Genomic DNA, 18714 nt, shown 5'->3' with positions numbered 1-18714 from the left:
GCACCAGCTCAGTCCTCTACAGACAAGACGATCAGATATCAGACATGCCTTACAATCTTTTCCCATCAAGGACCAATTCTAAGCATGTAAGCACAAGGAACAATAAGCCCAGCATTGCTGTGAACAAGCAAAACACCACATTATTTCAACTTCAACCCAAGAGCTCCATTTAACTCAAACTCCAGCCTGAGCTCAGTGCCTTGGCTTCTCTCCTCTTCCTACCTCCCCACATGAATGAGGACAAGCAGGACAGGCAGGCAGTCCCCCAGGCAAGTCAAGAAGCCAGAATGCCAAGCGTACATACGTGTAATTCAGCCAGCGCATGACGTTCCAGTAGAGAGCGTCGAGACGTGCCGACTTCCCAATGCCTTCCGGCTGATTCAGAGCTACCAGCACTTTGTCCAACTCCGTCAAGTTCACATGCAGCTTCTGCAAGAGGCAAATACAAACAATCAGAGTGCAGAAGAGGCCCTCACAGCAGCTGGGCACAGGCCATCCTGGGATAAGACTATGGTAGGAATAACCAATCCTGCCTGGTTTCTCCAGGCTGCTGCCCTGAGACCATTTGCAGCGGGCTTGCTTGAAAACTAGGTCTCTAGCATGAGAGGCTTGAGTCTAACAGCTGGAATTGTACTGGCATAAAAGGGACTGAAAGGTCCTTTGGTCTTCTTTCCTTTCACTCCATGGCTGGGAAGAGGGGGAAGGAGACACATAGCTATGTACCTATCTAAAAGAAAAGCAGCAGCATTTTCAGTCTGGTTTCTAAAGAATACAGTCATGCTGCCTCTGGCTGCCTCTTCCACAACCCACTGGATAATTCCAGTAAAATCGGACAAAAAGGGGTCTCTCAAAGGCTATTCAGTTCCTACAAGAGCCTTGGGAATAATCTCTCTCCTCCACCCACTTTCCTATTAGGTCTTCACAAAGAAACAGGCTGTGGTGTGAGTTCAGTGCTTATCAGTAGGAAACTGGTCTTCAGCAATTCTGCTGCCTGTGGTATTTTGCTCCAGTAAATAAGACCACATTGAAGACTTACTTTGTCACCTATAGAAAATCTTCTCATGTTCAGAAAAGCATTTTTTATTATGGAAAACAAAGCCTCAGAACAAAGCTTCACACCTGCTCCCAAAGCTTCTGGGTCGGTCCCAGTTTCTGGAAACTAAAAATCAGTGGAGAGGACAGAGCAATCACCTGGGACAAAACCCAGCTCGCCCTCACTGTATCCCAGGCTGTGTTTCTGCTGATAAGAAGATGTCACACGTGTTTGAGGAACACTGCACAAACCCTTCAACGAGCACTTAGAGATCAGCTCACAAGAGCTACGGGTCACTTATTCAGACATGAGGGCTTTTCTGTCCTCAAATCCAGCCAGGCATTCCTTCCAGGGGTACCTTCAGTAAGAAATGAGGTGGGACATAGCAATGGAGCAGTCGCAATGTAAAATCCAAGAATGACATTTAAGAGAGGCCTTGGTGGTATTCAGAAGAATAATTTGCAGCACATCAGGTCACGCACTCACCTGCTCTGTCACATTTTTGAGCAGGAAGTTCAAAAGCTCCAAGCTCTTGGCAACTTTCTCTTTCTCAGCCTTCAGGACACACATGCCAGCCGTTTTCAAACTCTGCAAATTAAATGAGGAGATGGAGAAAAAGCACACATTAAATGGGGAAACAAATCACTCCTCTCAGAAGAAAGCAGAAAATGAGTAATGACTGACAGGATTAACCTGACACCGAAGTAACTCTGGAACACAAACCACACTGAATCTAGAAATGTTCAAGATGGTACACGGTGGAAGCTGCTGATGCCCAGGTTAATTAAGAAACAACTGGACAAAATAAGAGCAAGCATACCACAAAGCCACAACCCTTGCTGCTCTCCTGAGTTTCTAAGCTAAAGCACAACTGGAGATGTTGTTGCCTCCTGGAGACAAAGACGACAGGCGATATTGTCCCCTGGAAAGGCCAGGAGGCTGCCAGACAACAGACTCACCTGGGGACAACAGCTACTCAGCTGAGGAAGCTGGGATTTACACATAAAGCGCTAATGCAAAAATCCATTAACACTTACGCCTAGGAAATCCCAGTTGCCAGCACTAGAACAGGGCCTGTCAATCAAGCTTAAATTCACTGAAATGACTGAGAGAAAAATCTCATCTCTTTGTGTTTCCTTTACGCGCTGCAGGGTTTCTGAGACACTGAAAGGTCTGGCTTAGAGGAAAATCACTCCAAAGATAGGTCAAATAAAAGCCACAGTTATTTACAAGTGGAAAAGGGCAGAAAATCGCCATAAAAAGGCAGCTGGATCAAAGAGGCGGCCCAGGGGCTCAGGAGCACTGATCCTCTGCCTGCAGCTGGTCCTCACAGCCCTGCTTTCATGGTAGTTTTCTGCCCCGCTCTATTTCTGTGCGGATGCACACATCACAGTAAGCCTCACAGCTTGCATGGATTACACTAAGATGAGATAGGATTTGCAGGGACAAGCTTATTGTAGAAGTGGTGTGGCCCATCACAGCCTGTTTCTCTGGAGGAGGCTGAACTCGTGGCCAAGCCCGCCTTTGCCTGGAGTTTGAACACAGAACACAGAATCATTTTGGTTGGAAGAGAACCTCAGGATCATCAAGTCCAACCACAACCTAACACACCAACGCAGCCCAGGCTCAGCATCCTCAGCGCCTCAGACAACACACGTGGCTGGGAAGTCACGGCACCAAACCTGTGTCCAGCAGCAGAAGGTTCTCCAGGAGATGCAGTCTCTCCCAATTAACCATCTATTACTTTTGCTCCATTCAGACTGGAAGTAATTTTAAGGATTCTGAGCAAACTGTTCTTCATCTATATCAGCATGAAGCTGGCAAATCAAGTAAAAATCCTCACAGGCACAGAGAGAAGTAAGAAATTTATTCCCCAAAGCAAGCTCTTTCAGTAATGATGCCCACAACAGAAAAAATAAGGAATACTTTCACCAGAAAAAGTGGGGAGACCAGATAACATATCTGCAGGAGCAGCAGCCTTCAAGTACAATTATTTACTATCTGTACAGGCTCCACACCCTGAGATTACCTTTTTTAAATAATAATGATACACTTATTTCCTGACCAGGATGGACCACTCAAGCCCTGTGATAGAAAGCCACCACATTCTGCTAGCTGGAATTCAAGCTGCAACTTCATCTGACTATCAATAACTTGCTAATTACTCTCTCCTGATATAGATGCAGTGCAACTCTATTCCAGAGCTGTCATTAACCTACAAGGTCATACAATTCAGCAGCTCTAAAGTCTCTCAGGTAAAATGAGAAATAAATAGAGGGTGTGTGATTAAAAAAAAAAATAAATCTTCACATGTAGGATGTAATAGCCCATAGGCCATGTAAACTGCATGTATTAGGCTTACCACAATAAGTAATAATATTTATTATTACTATCATTAGTAATAATATCAATAATGAAAACAAACCAGCCCGATTTGCATAAAAATTTTGTTTGCAATTTAAAGAACAAGATATTGCCAGGCTAACTTGTGGCTAAATTAGCTTTCAGAGAGGCTATTAAGTTGAGATCCTATTTCGGCACGTTGTCTACAAGTTCACAGTGAGACAAAACCAGTATGGATTGCCAGCTCTTCAGGATGAGGAATCAGGGCAGTACTGGGAGAAGAAGCCACAGTGAAGTCAACTTTCATTTCACCTTTTTAATGCACAAGCATTTTGGAATTAAGAAGGTGTTAAAAATAAATTGCATTTTCTCTTCACTGTACATGAGTGATGTCAATGACTGCATTTATATCGTGCTGGCTTGACTCTGCCTGGTCTCGCTGCCATTCCTACTTCCCAGAATTGCCCTGGTGCTTTGAAAGGTTTGGAAAACACCCTACTGAAGTCAACAGGAGAGTCCTATAGCTCTGAACAACACCCGAGGGGCTGATTTTCAGAAGTCTGCCAGCAGTTTTCAGGAAAATCAGGACATGAGCCTTGTTTGGAGTGCCCGAACAAATTAATGCAGACTTATAGAACCAAAAGGGTGGCTTGCCCAGCTAGAGACAGAAGATATCACTGGTCTAGTGACATCAGTGCTGTAAGACTAAGAATTTATGTAGTAGTGTTTTGCATGAGTCTGGAAACACAAATACAGCATAAATAGCCAGAAGCAATTCAGTACAATTTAGGTGTTCTGCAAACAAATAGCTCCCTCCTGAAATGGGTCATTTTTAAACAGCTCTCAAAGATGAGGAAGAAACAAGAAAGAGGGTAGGAGTGGGTAAAGAAGCCAAAGGAGCAGCAAAGTAGCACCAGATAATTAATTCCTACAGAATCCACTATTTTCTCTAGTCTGGAGGCAGAATGGATTTGCTTTAAGGAAGCTGGATTCAGATAAAGCCTTATTATTCTTCAATAGGTGTCTTTTCTCTTTCCCTTCTGCTATAAAAGGTGTGAAAGAAATTTACTCCAAAGAGCACAAAAAATGCCAGCACCTCTGGTTGAGACAGTCAAGGCCCCTGAATTGGATTTGAGCCCAACTCCTGCTCAGATGAGTGTCACTTACTATCCTGATCTCATCACCACTGTCTCAGAGTAATTTCCCGTTAGGCCGTACATGAGATGCTATCTTCACTGTCCTCCTCCCATAGCAGGGAGCATTTGCTTCCATGGGATTTGTGTCAGCATGTGACATCAAAAAGAAGCTGCCTTTGAACTGCTGGCAAATCATGGGGAACTGCTCCCAAGGAATGAAATCCCAAGTGTCTTCAACAGGAGCTTGGTCCAAACCTCAAAAGTAGCTTTCCCACTTATTTGTCATAAATTCTTACTATTATACATAAGGTACCCACCATTGTCTGTACGTTATGGGTTCACACAACAGATTGCTTCGGTCTGCTCCCCTGCTCAGCTATCTGAAAGGTGAAATTATTACTGCCACCCCAGTTGCGTAGGTCAACCATTTTACATGCCTACTGTGATTTCATTTGGGGAATGTATAAAATACAATCATAAAATTAAAGCAAAAGCTGTTATGTAACAGATGGCAAACTGCACCACATGGTAAACATGCCTTAAAAAGAAAAGTAGTATTTCAGTCATCTGCAGCATTCTTAGGAGAGCTTCAAACACTGATTAGATTGCAAAAGACTTGCACTAGGCTGGCAAGTATCTCTATTTTACACAGCAAGACTGAGGCACAGAGCAGCAGTTTTGCTCCCAGCTATGCTACAGGTCAGTGGTGGAGGGTTAAGCGAAAACCCAGAAGAACTTGTCTAACTACCTGTTCAGTGATTCTCTGCCATGTGCTGTTCAAAAACTTATCCAGCTCTGCTTTCCCCTGCCCACCAAAAGCATTACCAAGCCAAGAGGCACATAACTCAGTCCCTCAATGCTCAAGGGAGAGAGACCATGTGGCTTATACTCAACAGTCCCACTTACATCACTTGCTGATCATTATGGTTTTCTCCCCTTTTCTGCTTTTTTTACTCCGCTCCTTCAGTAACAGCTAGTTCCACTTTACAGGGAATCTCAGTTCCAGTTAGAGCTCAGTAATACCTGTGATGGTTAATCATGCCTGTACATCTGAGCTGTCAGCAGATCTGGGCAGGTCATTTTCCAGAAGGAAAAATGAGGAGGCGATTTTCACAGCTGGAACTGCCATCTCATCTCAAGTCAATACAGCAACACAGCTCCTGCCTCGCTCTACATGGATTCAGCTGGCAGAGATGGTTTAGTCTTGTTGTGTCAAATATGCTGCTTCCAAAAGCCTCTGGCTGTTTCTGGGGGATGGCACTCCTGGATCCAAAGTTCTCTGCTTCTAGGGTTTCTACAAGGAGAACAGCACGCCCCCAGCATCTTAGCAATCAAGTATTTTCTTATATTCCTAATTTCTGTACCACACATGGAGATATCCCAACTACAGCAGGATTCAGCCTTTGTTTCACTTCTTATTGCACTTCGCAGCACTCCATCTTCGCAAAGCATAAACCAAGTTTGGTTTAGAGCACAGGAGGTGAATACCTGCAGCAATTCAGCCGTACAAGTAGTTAACTGCAGCTAATTAACCACAGAGTTCCATGTCTCACTTTCCCAGGTAGGATTTTAGTCTAAGCTCCACTGAAACCTGCAATACAGCAAAAAGTGGTGTATGTGCATCTAGAGCCAAAGTCAGCATCCCAGCCACTGCCCAGCTTTGCCCACAGGGGAGATGGCAAATGCTGTTGCAGGGAGCCAGGCAAAACTTCTGGAAGCTTCCACATCCACACCCACCTGCACCTCTTTCCCTTTCACAGGTACCACAGTGGGGAACACACTTAGCCCAGACTTAGAAGACACAGCAGTATATCAAGAGTGCAGAGGAGTGTTCTCCTACCAAGAGACAAGCACATTTCCTAGCTGGAAGTTTGAACACTATTTAATATTTATGCATTCCCAGCACGTCCTTCAGCCTGTTTCATTGTTCAAAACAAACAGCCCTTCCCCTCCGTGGGATCAGCCTGACAGATCCATCACTGCTCCCTGAGCTGGAGAAACCCAGCCAACCTGCATTCTTTCCGCATGCTGTGCTATCTCCATCCTTCCCCCTCCTCCCCCATAACAGACTTGATGCTGACGGATAAATGTGCAGATTCATGGCTGAATACAGTGCCAAGTGCCTGGATCTGCAAAACACATACCTGCATCCACCCTGCACGACCTTACACCCCCTGGCACAGCCCGAGGTCGTCAAGGTAAACTCTCTTCTCCAGCAGCAAATAGTTCAGCGAAATTTCCACTCTACTGAATGTCCACAGGCACAAGGAGAAAGCGCTGAAGAGGTCTGGGCTCAGTGTGCTGACGGCTTCCACGCTGCCTCTGAAAGCTAAAGCCCTGCCCTGGCTCCACGCTGCACACAGGGTCCCAGAGCAAAGACACAACCTGGTGTTTTGCTGCTGTTGTGGCTCAGGTCCCTGTGGTGGACCCGCACCCAGAAGGGCTCCAGAAAGTGGGTTTGGGGCCCTGCAAGAGTGTGGCCATTACCTGAGCACAAGATGTCCCATGTCAACGTACAGGTGATCTGAGCAGTTTGGGAGGGGCACAGCCTTCCCCTGCTATGTAGAGGCTAATAACAAACTGACAACCAAATGAGGTATTTTAGTATTCTCTATGCTCATAGCCCCTGTCATTATCCAACATAAGCACCCCCACTTTACCTGTAATTACTCTTACACCTCCTAAGAGGTAAGAGCTAAGCCAGCATCATTCTCCCCCATTTTACAGGGGCTCAGAGAGGCCAGGTAACATCACTGAGTCACACAGACCATGACAGAGTCAGGAACGAACCCTGGGCTTCCCAAAACCTAGACAAGCCACCCTCAAATACTTCCTTTCAAGACAACATTCACTATACAATAGAAGAACCCAAGATGAACAGCCCAGCAGTTGCTGCCGAGAGCACTAAAAGGAGGAAAGAAAGCACCGACAATCCCTTCTCCCTCCATTCTCACTCACTAAATTTCTGAAGAGTGAAAGTATAAATGTTCAAAATCTTTTTCCTTGCATCTCTCACAGAAACAAGTTAGCGAGAAATGCTCACAAAAGGAAGGGAACCACCAAGCTGCTTCTTGCCCCTGACTGAGAAGAAAGGTAGGAAACTAAACAGATCCACATGCTGAAGGGTATAACTAAAGGGCATTTTTTGCAATGTTTATTTTGGCTGTTATTAGAAGGAGGAGCCCAAAATTCAGAAGCCATTCTCACAGAAAATGTCAATGCTTACCCAAGTTTAAAGATCTGACTTTTTTTTCCACAGATCATGTGAAAATGCAGCAGGGAAAAACCATACGGGACAGCTGAGGGAACAGAGGAGAATGAATTCTCCACAGAGACATCCAGTACTCTGAAAGCACGTCAAAGATATCAGTTAAATCACCACTGGCCTCATTTTACAAGCTAAGAGGCTGAGAAAGGGCAATGAATTAAGAATTTATAACGATGGACAGATAAAAGTTCAGGCAATCTTGAAGAAAAAAGAATGAACAATGGCTTTTTTAGAGATTTGATGAAGTCACTGTTAATAATTTATCTCCCTACAAATTAAGACACCGATAATCAAATGTGATGCCCTTCAGAAATACACTGGAAGCCTATATAGTATATCCCTCTCTGCCCTCCCACATTGAGTAGCTCCAGCTAGTTCTTTTAAATCCCCAGCTGAACAACACAATAGCAATAAAACCCTCTAATGCCGTACAATAAAAGTCTTCAGAGAGCATATAGTAACTTTTAAATTATAAGAGTCTTGGAAAAGAGGTCTTGGGTTATCCTACACGGGAGCAGGCATCACATGTGTCTCATTAGGACTATGTGTATATTTAACTGAAAGTCTCCAATATTGGTAACCTGGAAAGCTTTGGTCATTCAATGAATTTAGGTATCAGATTCAGTGAGTGTTTTTACATTCCAGGATCCCATTTTGCTTTCAAATAACCAACCTGAACACTATGTGCTCTGCCCATCCCTTACAACACCGACAAGACAAGCAAAGGAAGAAATAGTAGCAGGCCCTTCCTATGCTGCACTTATTGCAGAAGAGAGACCAAGGAAACCCTCAGGAAACTGCTGTGTACAAGCCAGAGAAAGTAGTTTTATCAAGAGTTTTCTGAGGGTTGTTTTGTTTTGAAGTTGCTCAGCTGTGAAAATACATGTTTTCTAGAATATTCCTCAAAATCCTTTCCCACTTCCTCCTGACTTTCAGCAAAGGTGGGAGTTACACAAAGCACCTCATTTCAGGAGGGCAAGTAAGTCCCTGGGAAAGGGATGACACAAAAAGGTAATGAAACTATGTATTCTGATCCCGGAGCTTCCTGTGCCAAATCTGTCAGTGAAGTTACTGAAAAATCCGCAGGGCTTCAAGATCACTCTGAAGCCAAGATGGCAATTCTGTAACACGTCAGAAAGAAAACAGGAATACATCTAACAAGGGGAACAAACACCAAAATGTGTCCACAATCACAACTGGGAGAGCTGAAAGACCAAACTGAGAGGCGCTTGATAGAATCAAAAAGACAGTGTGTGAGCCCAGCAGCAACCCTGCAGAGATCCCTCACCAAAACTGCGACAGTTCCTGTGTGAAACGGGGAACTTGGGCCCCTGGGGTTCTGCCATTGGCCTCATGGCGTGATCCGGCAGCCTGAACTCACAACCACCAGCATCCTCCTTTAGATAACGTGGGGACAGAGATTGCTGCCCAACACACTGGGGTGTTCTGAAGCCAAGTTAAGAAACAGACTGTGCGCAAGGAAGGTCCCTGGGATATCTCAGGAGACCCGAGTTTGATTCTTGGCTTAGCTCCCAGCCAAGCGTGTCATCTGTAAAACAGGGTGAACTACTTTAGTAAACCAAATAACATCAGCCCTTTGGTTTCTGCAAAATAGTTTCTTCATTACATCAACAACTCACTGGTTTGAACTTCCTTTGTAAAGTGCTTTGAGACCTACTGATAAAAGAACAAAGCTCTGGAAGAGGAAGAAGTCTCTCAGATGTTTTAGGATCTCAGGTGAGCTCTGTCATCTACAACATGAAGCAACTCTTATTTCTTTATACTGTAAACACAACCTAGTTGTCTAGACTCCCAACATTAGAATAAACCTGAACAACTGTAGCAAGGTTCTGCTTTGTGTAAAGTAACTATTTAGGACTTGGGAGTCCAAAACTCTGCCAAAGCTCTTTCTCCGCTTCCACATCTTTGCGGTCCCAGGAGTTGCAGACACGGCTTTCAGCACAGGTTACCCAGCAGAACAAGGCAAGAGCACCAAGAGCAAGCAGGGCACTCACAAGAACAAGTCAACTCCAAAGCAGGATATCAAGACTTCCCTCACTGTCAGTAAGGAGATGGCAAACATGAACCCCTCATTACTGCCATACATGTTTTATAAGCATGCTTAAACATTTTGGGAACAAATAAGGTCAAGTTAGCTTATGTAAGTGCAAGAGCCATTGCCTCGCAGCAGCCAGAGCTGCTATTTCAGGAAGCTGTCTCTTCACTTAAAGCTCCTGGCCGCTGATTCTCCCTCATCTGCCTCTTCGTTTTGCACACATAATTCAATGATATCCAAGACCGCAATTTTCTCACATTGCTTTGTCCCAGTTCCAGCACATATCACTGCCTAAAACCATCCCAGGCTCCCTGCTCCTCACCAAGTGATCTGCAGGTATGCAATGCAAACACTTCAGGCAAGACAGGATGAGAAATCAGGCACCAAGATTATAGTCAGTTAAAGAGTTGGCCCTCCCAGGTTATTTCAGACTTCTCCCTGGGTCAAAGAAAGGTATAAAATTCTGCGTTACCATACTTTCCTTTTTAAACAGCTATTTGTGAGGGATGGAGGCAGGAATGGCTACTGACAACAAATGCAGACCTTTCAAATAGAGGCAGGGTAATAAAACATCATTTTCCACAGCATCACAAATTACAGCTCTCAGTCCAGGTTCTCATGTGTAAACACTCGCATGCCAACATCTGCCTACTTATGCACTCGCCTCCAAAATCATGGCTGACGTAGAATGTCCCACCAAAACAAGTCTCAGGTGAGAATGGATGTGACCGAGCTGCAGGAGAAGCCCCTGGTTCTGCAAATGCCCTCCCCACCCTCCAGCTAAGCAGAGGGGTGCAGGGACACCAGGGACACAAAGGGCTGTCATTTAGCCCAAGCTTCTGCCTAGCACAGTCCAAGAAAACTCAGCGCATAATTTCAATACCAAGCCTGTAACTTCCACCCAACCTGTAGCTTTTGTGTCAGACAAGCACACAATCTCCACCTGGCAATTCAGAGCTAATAAACTCTTCAGCAAGTTATTTTACTGGTGGATTACTGTCTTTGACAAATACATACTTTCTGTAGATTCTAAATTTGCTTTGCTTCCAGCCTCTGATTTCTGCTACAAGGGATTTTCACCATCGCCAAAAGAGATCAGTCATGATATGAGTATTGTTTTACTACACCATAGAGCCACTGCACGTTTCTGCAGCTATTACTCAGAGAAATGAGCATTTCTGCACCACCAAAAGGACACAGAATAGCTTTTGCAGCCTTAAAAAGTTTTGCAGCACAAGGATCAGCCTTTGGTTATGAATCAAAACTGTTATATGATATACAAAGTCCTTGATCCCTCCTAATTACAGCAACATTTAAAGATGTGCAGCTGCCCCAGCTCCACTGAGCGATGTGCAAGGCGAGAGCAGGAGGGAGACAAAACCCAGTACACATATGTCCACCAACAGAACACTCTAAAAATGTTATATCAGGGCTTTTTCAGGCCAAAAAGAGAACAGGCCTATATACCACTGCTAGTTAATAGTACGGGAGGTCTCCTGCCCGCAGCGTGTACCTTGGGCAGCCCAAACAAACTGACAATATTTCCCAGGAATTTTTCTTTAAACACAGATGACCACAGAAATGAGAGGCACTGAGGAAGCTCTGGTAGCAAAGCTCATTAAAAAACTGGATGGGTTGCAAGACGCTTAACTTTCCCTGACAAGAACAACATAAAGGGATTGTAAATGTTTGTGGCTTCCCAGTGAATCACCAAGTCTTGCAGGTATCCAGCTGCAAAAGAGAAACATGGAGATGACCCACTTGGGAGGAGGGCATGTTTTATGTAGCTGGAAAATAAAATCACACCTAACTCCACCCATTGGATTCCTGATGTAATCATTAAATAGAAGCTATTTAATGAAACCCAAGATAACCTGCTTGCTCAAGAATTATACGCAGCACCTCTGAATTATTTAGTTTAAACCTGCTTAGATTTTGTCCCTCCTCAACAAAAGAAAACAGAACTAATTGTTCTGTTCCAATATGGTAAATTATAGAATGGCTTAAATTGCCATGTAACCAGCATTTAAGGAAGTCCATGAAGAATGAAAGCTACACTTAAAAAGACGTCAATACTACAGTTACGTAGGAACACCAAGACTGGAATCTCCCGTGTCATCAAGTTTAGTCACCACATCATAACATTTATTTGGCTGTTTGGTTCCCCTCACGTTAATCCACAAGAATATAAGTGAATGGCACTTGCTTCTTCAGTCTCCTGTCCCATAGATCACCTCCTACATAATAGCTGCACCCAAAAATTGTCTTCAGGTATAATCCACGCTTGGCATTGAGAATCAGGAGCCCTGCAGTTTCTGTGTCACCGTTTTTTACGTACAAATTATTTTCCAATGTATTCTAAGGTTTCTCTGATAAACAATATTGACAAGGGAGTCCGGTCCAGGAAAGAGTCAGAAGTCTAGTGGACCTCAGCTTTCTCTCTTTGGCCCTGAAGATCATGCAAATACAGAAATACCTTAACATCTTCAGACATTAAGTCGACGTTCACAATACCTTCCAATTCAAAAGTAATTTTTTAAAACCAGCTTAAATTAATCTGAATGAGCATATTCCCTAAAACCCAAACTCTGTCTCTTGGATTCATACATTGGCACTGCTGAGCTGTAGCAGACACGTTTCTTGCACTCTGTGAAAATACACCCGAACAGCGGCGTTACAAGAATGCTGTAGTCCTGGTGGACACCTCTCAGAGCTGGTGTGAGCAGGCACAACCCGAGTGCTGAGCACAGCTGCAAACTCCAGCTCCGAGAACGAGCATCACAGCAGTAAAAGCAGCACCCATTAGGCGCTATCTATACACTGAACATGTTGAAGCTTGTTACCTCTGTCACTTGGCTGATGCTTTCTCTGATCAGTTCCTCCCACTCCTCCTCCGTCACGAAGAGCTTCAGTTCACGAAGTAGCAGAACCTTCTGGAGAAGCAAACAAGCCTGGGCCTGAAAGAGAAAAGAGATGTGAAACTCTGCACTCTCTAGGGAAGATATCAGCAATGCAAATACTGCGCTGAAGCAGAGCTAAGCACAGTGTCCAGGGAATGCTATGTTACAGATGCTGCATATCCTCAACAACATCCATGTCACTCTGTTAGAAAACATTCTCTAGACCCTGACAGAGTCATTCCTCAGGAGACAGGGTGGTGGGTTTTGGTTGAGTGCACATACTTAAAAGACAAGGTCAAAGGGAGGGGATCATGCTGCTTCTAGATTTAGGCATTAATATCTAAAACATGGTTCAGGTAGCTGCTATGAGTGCATCACTTTCAGTCTCCAGAAATCTTCAGGCAGCCCTTTGCGTGACTCAACCCTTTACCATGCCCTGATGAATGCAGTAGGCACAAATAAACAAAAATAAAAGCTGGCAGGTTAGCAAATGCTTCATTGCAAAGGAACCCGAGATGGAAACTGCTGTTCAGAGCAGCCCTCAGCCTTGCCCTGGAGTCAAACTTGCTCATTAAGCCTTTACATTAACACAGCAATGGAAAGAGTAGCCACTAGAAAAACAACAATAATCTGCAATCTTCTTACAAGCCCTTTTCTATCCCATAATTCCTACTTTAAGGCTTTCTTAGGCACGAGAAAAACGCAGCAATAACAAAATCCAATCACAGAAATGTACAGAATACACTAATGAGGATTAGTGCAAATAGTCTAGAGGATTTAAAGGGAAAATTTTGTAGCAGCATGGACTTACTGAGCAAATTCTACCCACAAATAAAGAACAAAACATTGCCTCTAGCTGCCACCACACAGACCGAAATTAAATGTAGGTATAAATACCAAAAATCATTGGGAATTGCATCAAGAGTTAATTTTGTCCAAAGAAAGCAAGGGCTGCCCTTTTTTAACCACACATTGCAGCTGAAAGCAGCCTGTAGAAAACAACCAGGCAGAGTTTGTAAAACTCTTTATCAAAGAGACCATTGAAATCAAAAGTCTAAGAGGCCTAAAGTAAATTTTTTAAAAAAGGAGGTAGCCTGGTGATACCCAACCCGGCCTCCACATACCCCTTGGGTCCAAAGGAAGGAACCTGGAAAACACGTGGCAGGAGGCTAAAAACTGGCCATACGATGGCCACATTTTGTTTCTGGAGCATTTTTAGGGAACTATTTACTGAAGAATACAAAGTGAGGGAAGAGAAGAAATCCCATGATCTCCTGAGAGCAGTCAGACCATCCAAAGTTGTAGGCAGTGGAACAGAACACCCCACGAGCTCAAGGAGGTCTGTGTCTCCTATACAACATACTCCAGGCTTCTGGGAGGGACAGGACACTGAACAGAGGTGACCCATTGGATAGTTCCAGCACATGTGTTTGTGTCACAACAGACTAATGTCACACATCTATGTAAGTTTACCTCCAGTTTGCACCACTCTGGCGAACAAACAGAATTATCCAAATAGAGCAAGCTTTCACCCACGCACAGAAATCCTGTTCTTCACTCGAGGGAGAAAATGTGGCAGGGAACCAACAAGACTACGTCAAAAGATTTATGTTGACTTAATGAGAGAGCGCGCCCTAATGCCATGTTCGAGGCAGGCAAGCTTACATATTCCTCCTAATTATGGGGAGGCTGTGTCTTACAGAACAAATTATGGCATGTCTGCATGCATGTACCAAATGTAGTGGAAAGTCACTTCAGTGCAATTGCAAAGACAACGTGACCCTCGGAGCAGATGAAAGGCCACAATTCATCCTGAAAGGCTCAGGCAGGGTCATAAACCTCAAGGCACCATCTCTTCTTTGACAATTATGAAAGCGTTCATACTGCAAGTGGGTGCAAAGCACAGAGAAGGGTTCTGTTAAACTATCCTGATAGTACCTCAGGACTACAGATTTACTCAAGAGGTGAACAGAGGAGCAGAGGCAACAGTGATAAGGGCCTGCTCAGGAATCGTACCAGTCAGCAGTGGGTGGGAGCCCTGCAAGTCAATGAGGAAAAGAACTGGAAAGAAATCAAAGCCGAACAAGGAGCTCTGGAGACCTGAGACTGACAGAACAGATCCTGAACGGGACCCAGGTCTCAGTATGCACTAAGCTTGGAAATTATTTTAAAAGAAAGGAAAAACAGAACACTGAACATTCCTTCTGTGTGTCATAAATGACGAAGTCAAAACAGCCAGTCATCTGAGAATCCCGGCTGGTGCTATCAGTCTTTAGTAATTTTGTCACACTCATAGCTTTCATGCCTCCAGCCTGTACATTACATTGAAGCAAAGAGAAAATGTTTTGAGTTTCATGTAATGAAAACATTGCTTTTGCTGTACTCAACACAATCCTGTGTTTCCTGATTGTTTTCTAACCAAATGATAGTTTAGTACTAAGCATGAACAACTTTGCTCATTTGAAAGAATAAAAATAAAGAATTTACTTGCTGGTTGAAATCAAATTTGCCTCAGAACATCTCAGAGGGCAAACGTGACACTAATGATTACAAGGTCCTCAGTGCCCAGTACCATGCTATGCTGTAGTTTAAGGTTATCATATTCATCACAGAGTCAGTGACTCTTCTATTCCTAGAGCTAGTTATTAACACGCATAGCCTATTTTTCCAGAGCAAACTTCACAGTTAAATAGCAAAAGTTAAACCACAGGGAGAGGAACTGACATCAGCAAAGTCAGCCAGAAAAATGAGGGGCAGAAGCAAAACTAAAACCCAGTTCTTCAATCCCAGTCCAAGGGTAAACCCAGTAAGAAATCACACTTCCCACTCCTCCCGCTAACGCCATCCCATCTCAGCAAAACAGGAGGGACACCAAGTTTCTCCTTCAGAAAGAGGTGCAAACATCAGATCTCAATCACAGCATCTATCAGCATGTGAAAAAGGATCCTGGATGGAAGTCATCAGAAGACTGCTTAACAAGTAAATGTGGTCAGAGAAATGTGGCCTAGCAACCAGGACCATACAGCAGCCACATCGCCTTGAAAGAAACAGCCCTCAGCAATGGCTTTTCAGCCACAAATTCATCTGTCAGGGCTGAGAAATGTCAAACCACTGGCCAGAAAGGGCATGATACAGGGACCAGCTGCATGTTTTACCATCATATCACAGACTAGCAGTAAATTGAAGTTTGGAAAGTGCTCCCACAAAATCTAGCACAGAGCTGGGCTCAACAACTACCCAGTTCTGTCCCTCTCCCTCCTGCCCTCTCCAGCATCACTGATATTTTTTGAATGTCTTACAAGCATTTGGCAATTTTGGAGGCTGCCAGAACAATACTGTTCCCAGGAATATCATAGAGGATTCTCTGCATTTTCTCAGTGCCAAATCAAGCCTGCTGTGTTCATGACAGCCCTACAATAGAGCCAAGTATTATCAGCACTTCACAAATGCACAAAAATAGCAGAAGACTCAAGAGCCCCAGCTACCAAACTCCAGTCCAGTTCAGAAGAGAAAGTCTTCATCCCCCATATGCACAATCTTGGAAAGGAGAACATGTCAGAATAGTTACAAGAAGTTGACAGCCACATTAGAGCTTTTTATTAAGGGCAGAGGAAAATGCTGCATCCCATTCTGTGACCAGTAGCCACTCAGCTGCCTAATCAAAACATTTTTCTTCTTAATGTCAGTTTTTAAAAAGAAAGATCATAAAATAATACAAAAATAAACAAAAGTGAAGTCTATTCAAGCAAGGATAGTACATACATACATACACTCCCACATATATCTATCAACCATGTCACTATATGAGGCAGAAATGCTCATTATCAGTCCATGTGGGAGAAGAGAACAAACAATAACAAACTGCAGTGCTGACCCTGTGATTTCCTGCCAGCTTTGTTTATTCCTTTCTTATCTACAATGATAACACAAAACACCACCCAGTATAAACAGTCAAGATTTCTTATTTCTTTCTGAAATAGTGAATGTGCTCACTGCAGTAACCGAGATGTGCTGGTAATTCCCAGATGTGCACATCTACCTTATTTAGATGCTGAAAAGGAGCGCAAGCTGGCGGGGCTGCTGGGTTTTACAACCTGCCTTTACCCTTTGCAGTAAAGGACAAGACGTGCAGCCTGACTGTTTGAAATGGTAAGGAACAGACTAACCCCCACCTATTCAGCCACTGTTTTGTTATTGAAAGCAAATATCTGGCACGGGCATAGTGGCCGTGTAGGTCAGAACGGGAGCTCTTCCCAGTCGCCATCCAGGTGAGCGGGACAGAGGGGAATACATTGAGATGCCTTTCCATCACTACTGTTGTGCAGGAAAAAAGCCAAAAGCAAAGAAACCTCTGCAACGATGTAGAGATTCTGTCTGCATTGCTGAAGAGATGGAAGCATGACCCAAATTAAGGGTTGTTTTGCAAAGAAAAGCAGGCTGTTAATAGGAAGAGACTTGTTTCTGATACAAAAAGAAATGCTTTTCTCACTCTTAAGTGTTTTAGGAGGCTGGCTGGAGGTGGTTTTGCAAGCAAGTGAAAAAGGACACCATACAGACACACTCCCATGAGAAAAGACACCAACAAAATCAGCAGTCACCCACTGCCACCATCAGAGGAGAATGAACGTCAAGATGTGCCCACACGGCAACACGCCAACCACCAAGTCTGAGTTTTCACAGGGCCATTCTGTGTGATGGTCTCAAAGCAGCCTGGAGGTTACAGCTGCTTAACCCTTCTAAGTTCTCTTATGATGTTTCCAGCTCACAGGAGAGAGGCAGTAAGTTTAACTGGCAGGACAGAAACATCTCATTAGCTCTGAGCCAGGACAGTATCTGAGCTACATCAGACCCCCCTGCACATTGTAAGAGAAGCACTGGGGAGTTTAAATGCTCACCAAAGACATCAAGATGTTTTTTCCCCATCCTTATGTCTATCATTTTTGCATTATGGACAGAATCTTATCAACATGAAGCACGCTGCCAGCATGGCAAGAGCTTCTTTTTCCCTTTGTATATAAATTACAGATAGATATAGATATAGATATAGATATATAGATGATATAGATATAGAAATATTACCTGGAAACTTAGGAGTTTGTGCAACTCAAATATATTTTTAGAACTGAAGAAGCACCAGGAGCTTTAGTGCGATCATCATTTCACTGTTCTTGGAAGCCCAGGAGACAAAAATACCCAGGTGGTATCACACCACACAGGCTACCGGTATTTCAGAGCACTGATGTCTCCCTTCTGGCACACACACCACAGCAGCAAAGCTACAGCATAACCTGACCCGCCAGCACATCTGATCCAATGTCAGCACATGTTCTCAAAACAGCAGCTCTCAGTACATAATCCGCAGCATTAAGACTATTCTACGACCACAGGGATATGGCAAAAAAATAATTGCACTTCTAGAAATTCTCACCTACCAGGCCCTGTGCGACTGCAATCACATGAATCACATACTGCGCTCATGACAAACGCTACCAGGAAAGCTGGGGTAAAACAACATATTGCAAGAATACGCGAAATTGTAAATAAGATTTCCCTCAATTTTAAGAAATGGTCAAACTATTAAATCAATTCCTCAGCTATCTGCAATTTGTAACATTAAAAAAAAAAAGGCACAGCAAGTTCCAGCTTACAGGACTATTGGTTACAGGAGAATAACCTGTCATTTGTTACTACAAGGCAGGACAGCCAGAGCACCACAGCAAAAGGCTCTTCCAATCACTGCCAAAGCTTTTGTAAAAAGATAAGAAACAGCATGCAAAACCATGAAGCAAGTACCAGTCTAGCCCTGTTTCTGCCCCCACCATTAAAATACTCTCTTTTTGTGTTTACATTGGGTGTAGGATGGAGAAAAAGACTCCAAAAGAGCAGTCCTGACATTCAGGGCCTGCTTTTCATTTCTTTATCACATTTGTTTCATGCATTTGAGTATTTCTGAACCTATAAGCCACAAGTTCGATAAT

General features: G+C 43.8%; 2 protein-coding genes across 3 annotated transcripts in view; one reads left to right on the top strand and one right to left on the bottom strand.

Moving 5' to 3' along the window:
- MYBBP1A (MYB binding protein 1a) overlaps positions 1–18714 on the bottom strand; it is a 53168-nt gene that overhangs the window by 1177 nt on the left and 33277 nt on the right. Inside the window, exons 24-26 of the mRNA XM_082068220.1 lie at positions 12680–12793; positions 1520–1621; positions 305–429 (exon numbers count right to left, since the gene is read on the bottom strand). Coding sequence (XP_081924346.1) covers positions 305–429; positions 1520–1621; positions 12680–12793 — 341 coding nt within the window. The remainder of the gene's footprint in view (positions 1–304; positions 430–1519; positions 1622–12679; positions 12794–18714) is intronic.
- The window catches only part of SPNS2 (SPNS lysolipid transporter 2, sphingosine-1-phosphate), a 151716-nt gene that overhangs the window by 127446 nt on the left and 5556 nt on the right, over positions 1–18714 (top strand). The window contains exon 15 of one of the 2 annotated variants that reach the window (XR_014185624.1): positions 7772–8053. The exons of the other annotated variant lie outside the window; for it this stretch is intronic. The gene's annotated coding sequence lies outside the window, so the exon portion shown is untranslated. Of the gene's footprint in view, positions 1–7771; positions 8054–18714 lie in introns of those variants that run through there. 2 annotated transcript variants of the gene reach the window in all.

Source organism: Streptopelia decaocto (assembly GCF_964273445.1).
Source record: "Streptopelia decaocto genome assembly, chromosome: 18".
Classification (NCBI taxonomy): Eukaryota; Metazoa; Chordata; class Aves; order Columbiformes; family Columbidae; genus Streptopelia; species Streptopelia decaocto.
This window is presented reverse-complemented; position numbering and strand designations above follow the sequence as displayed.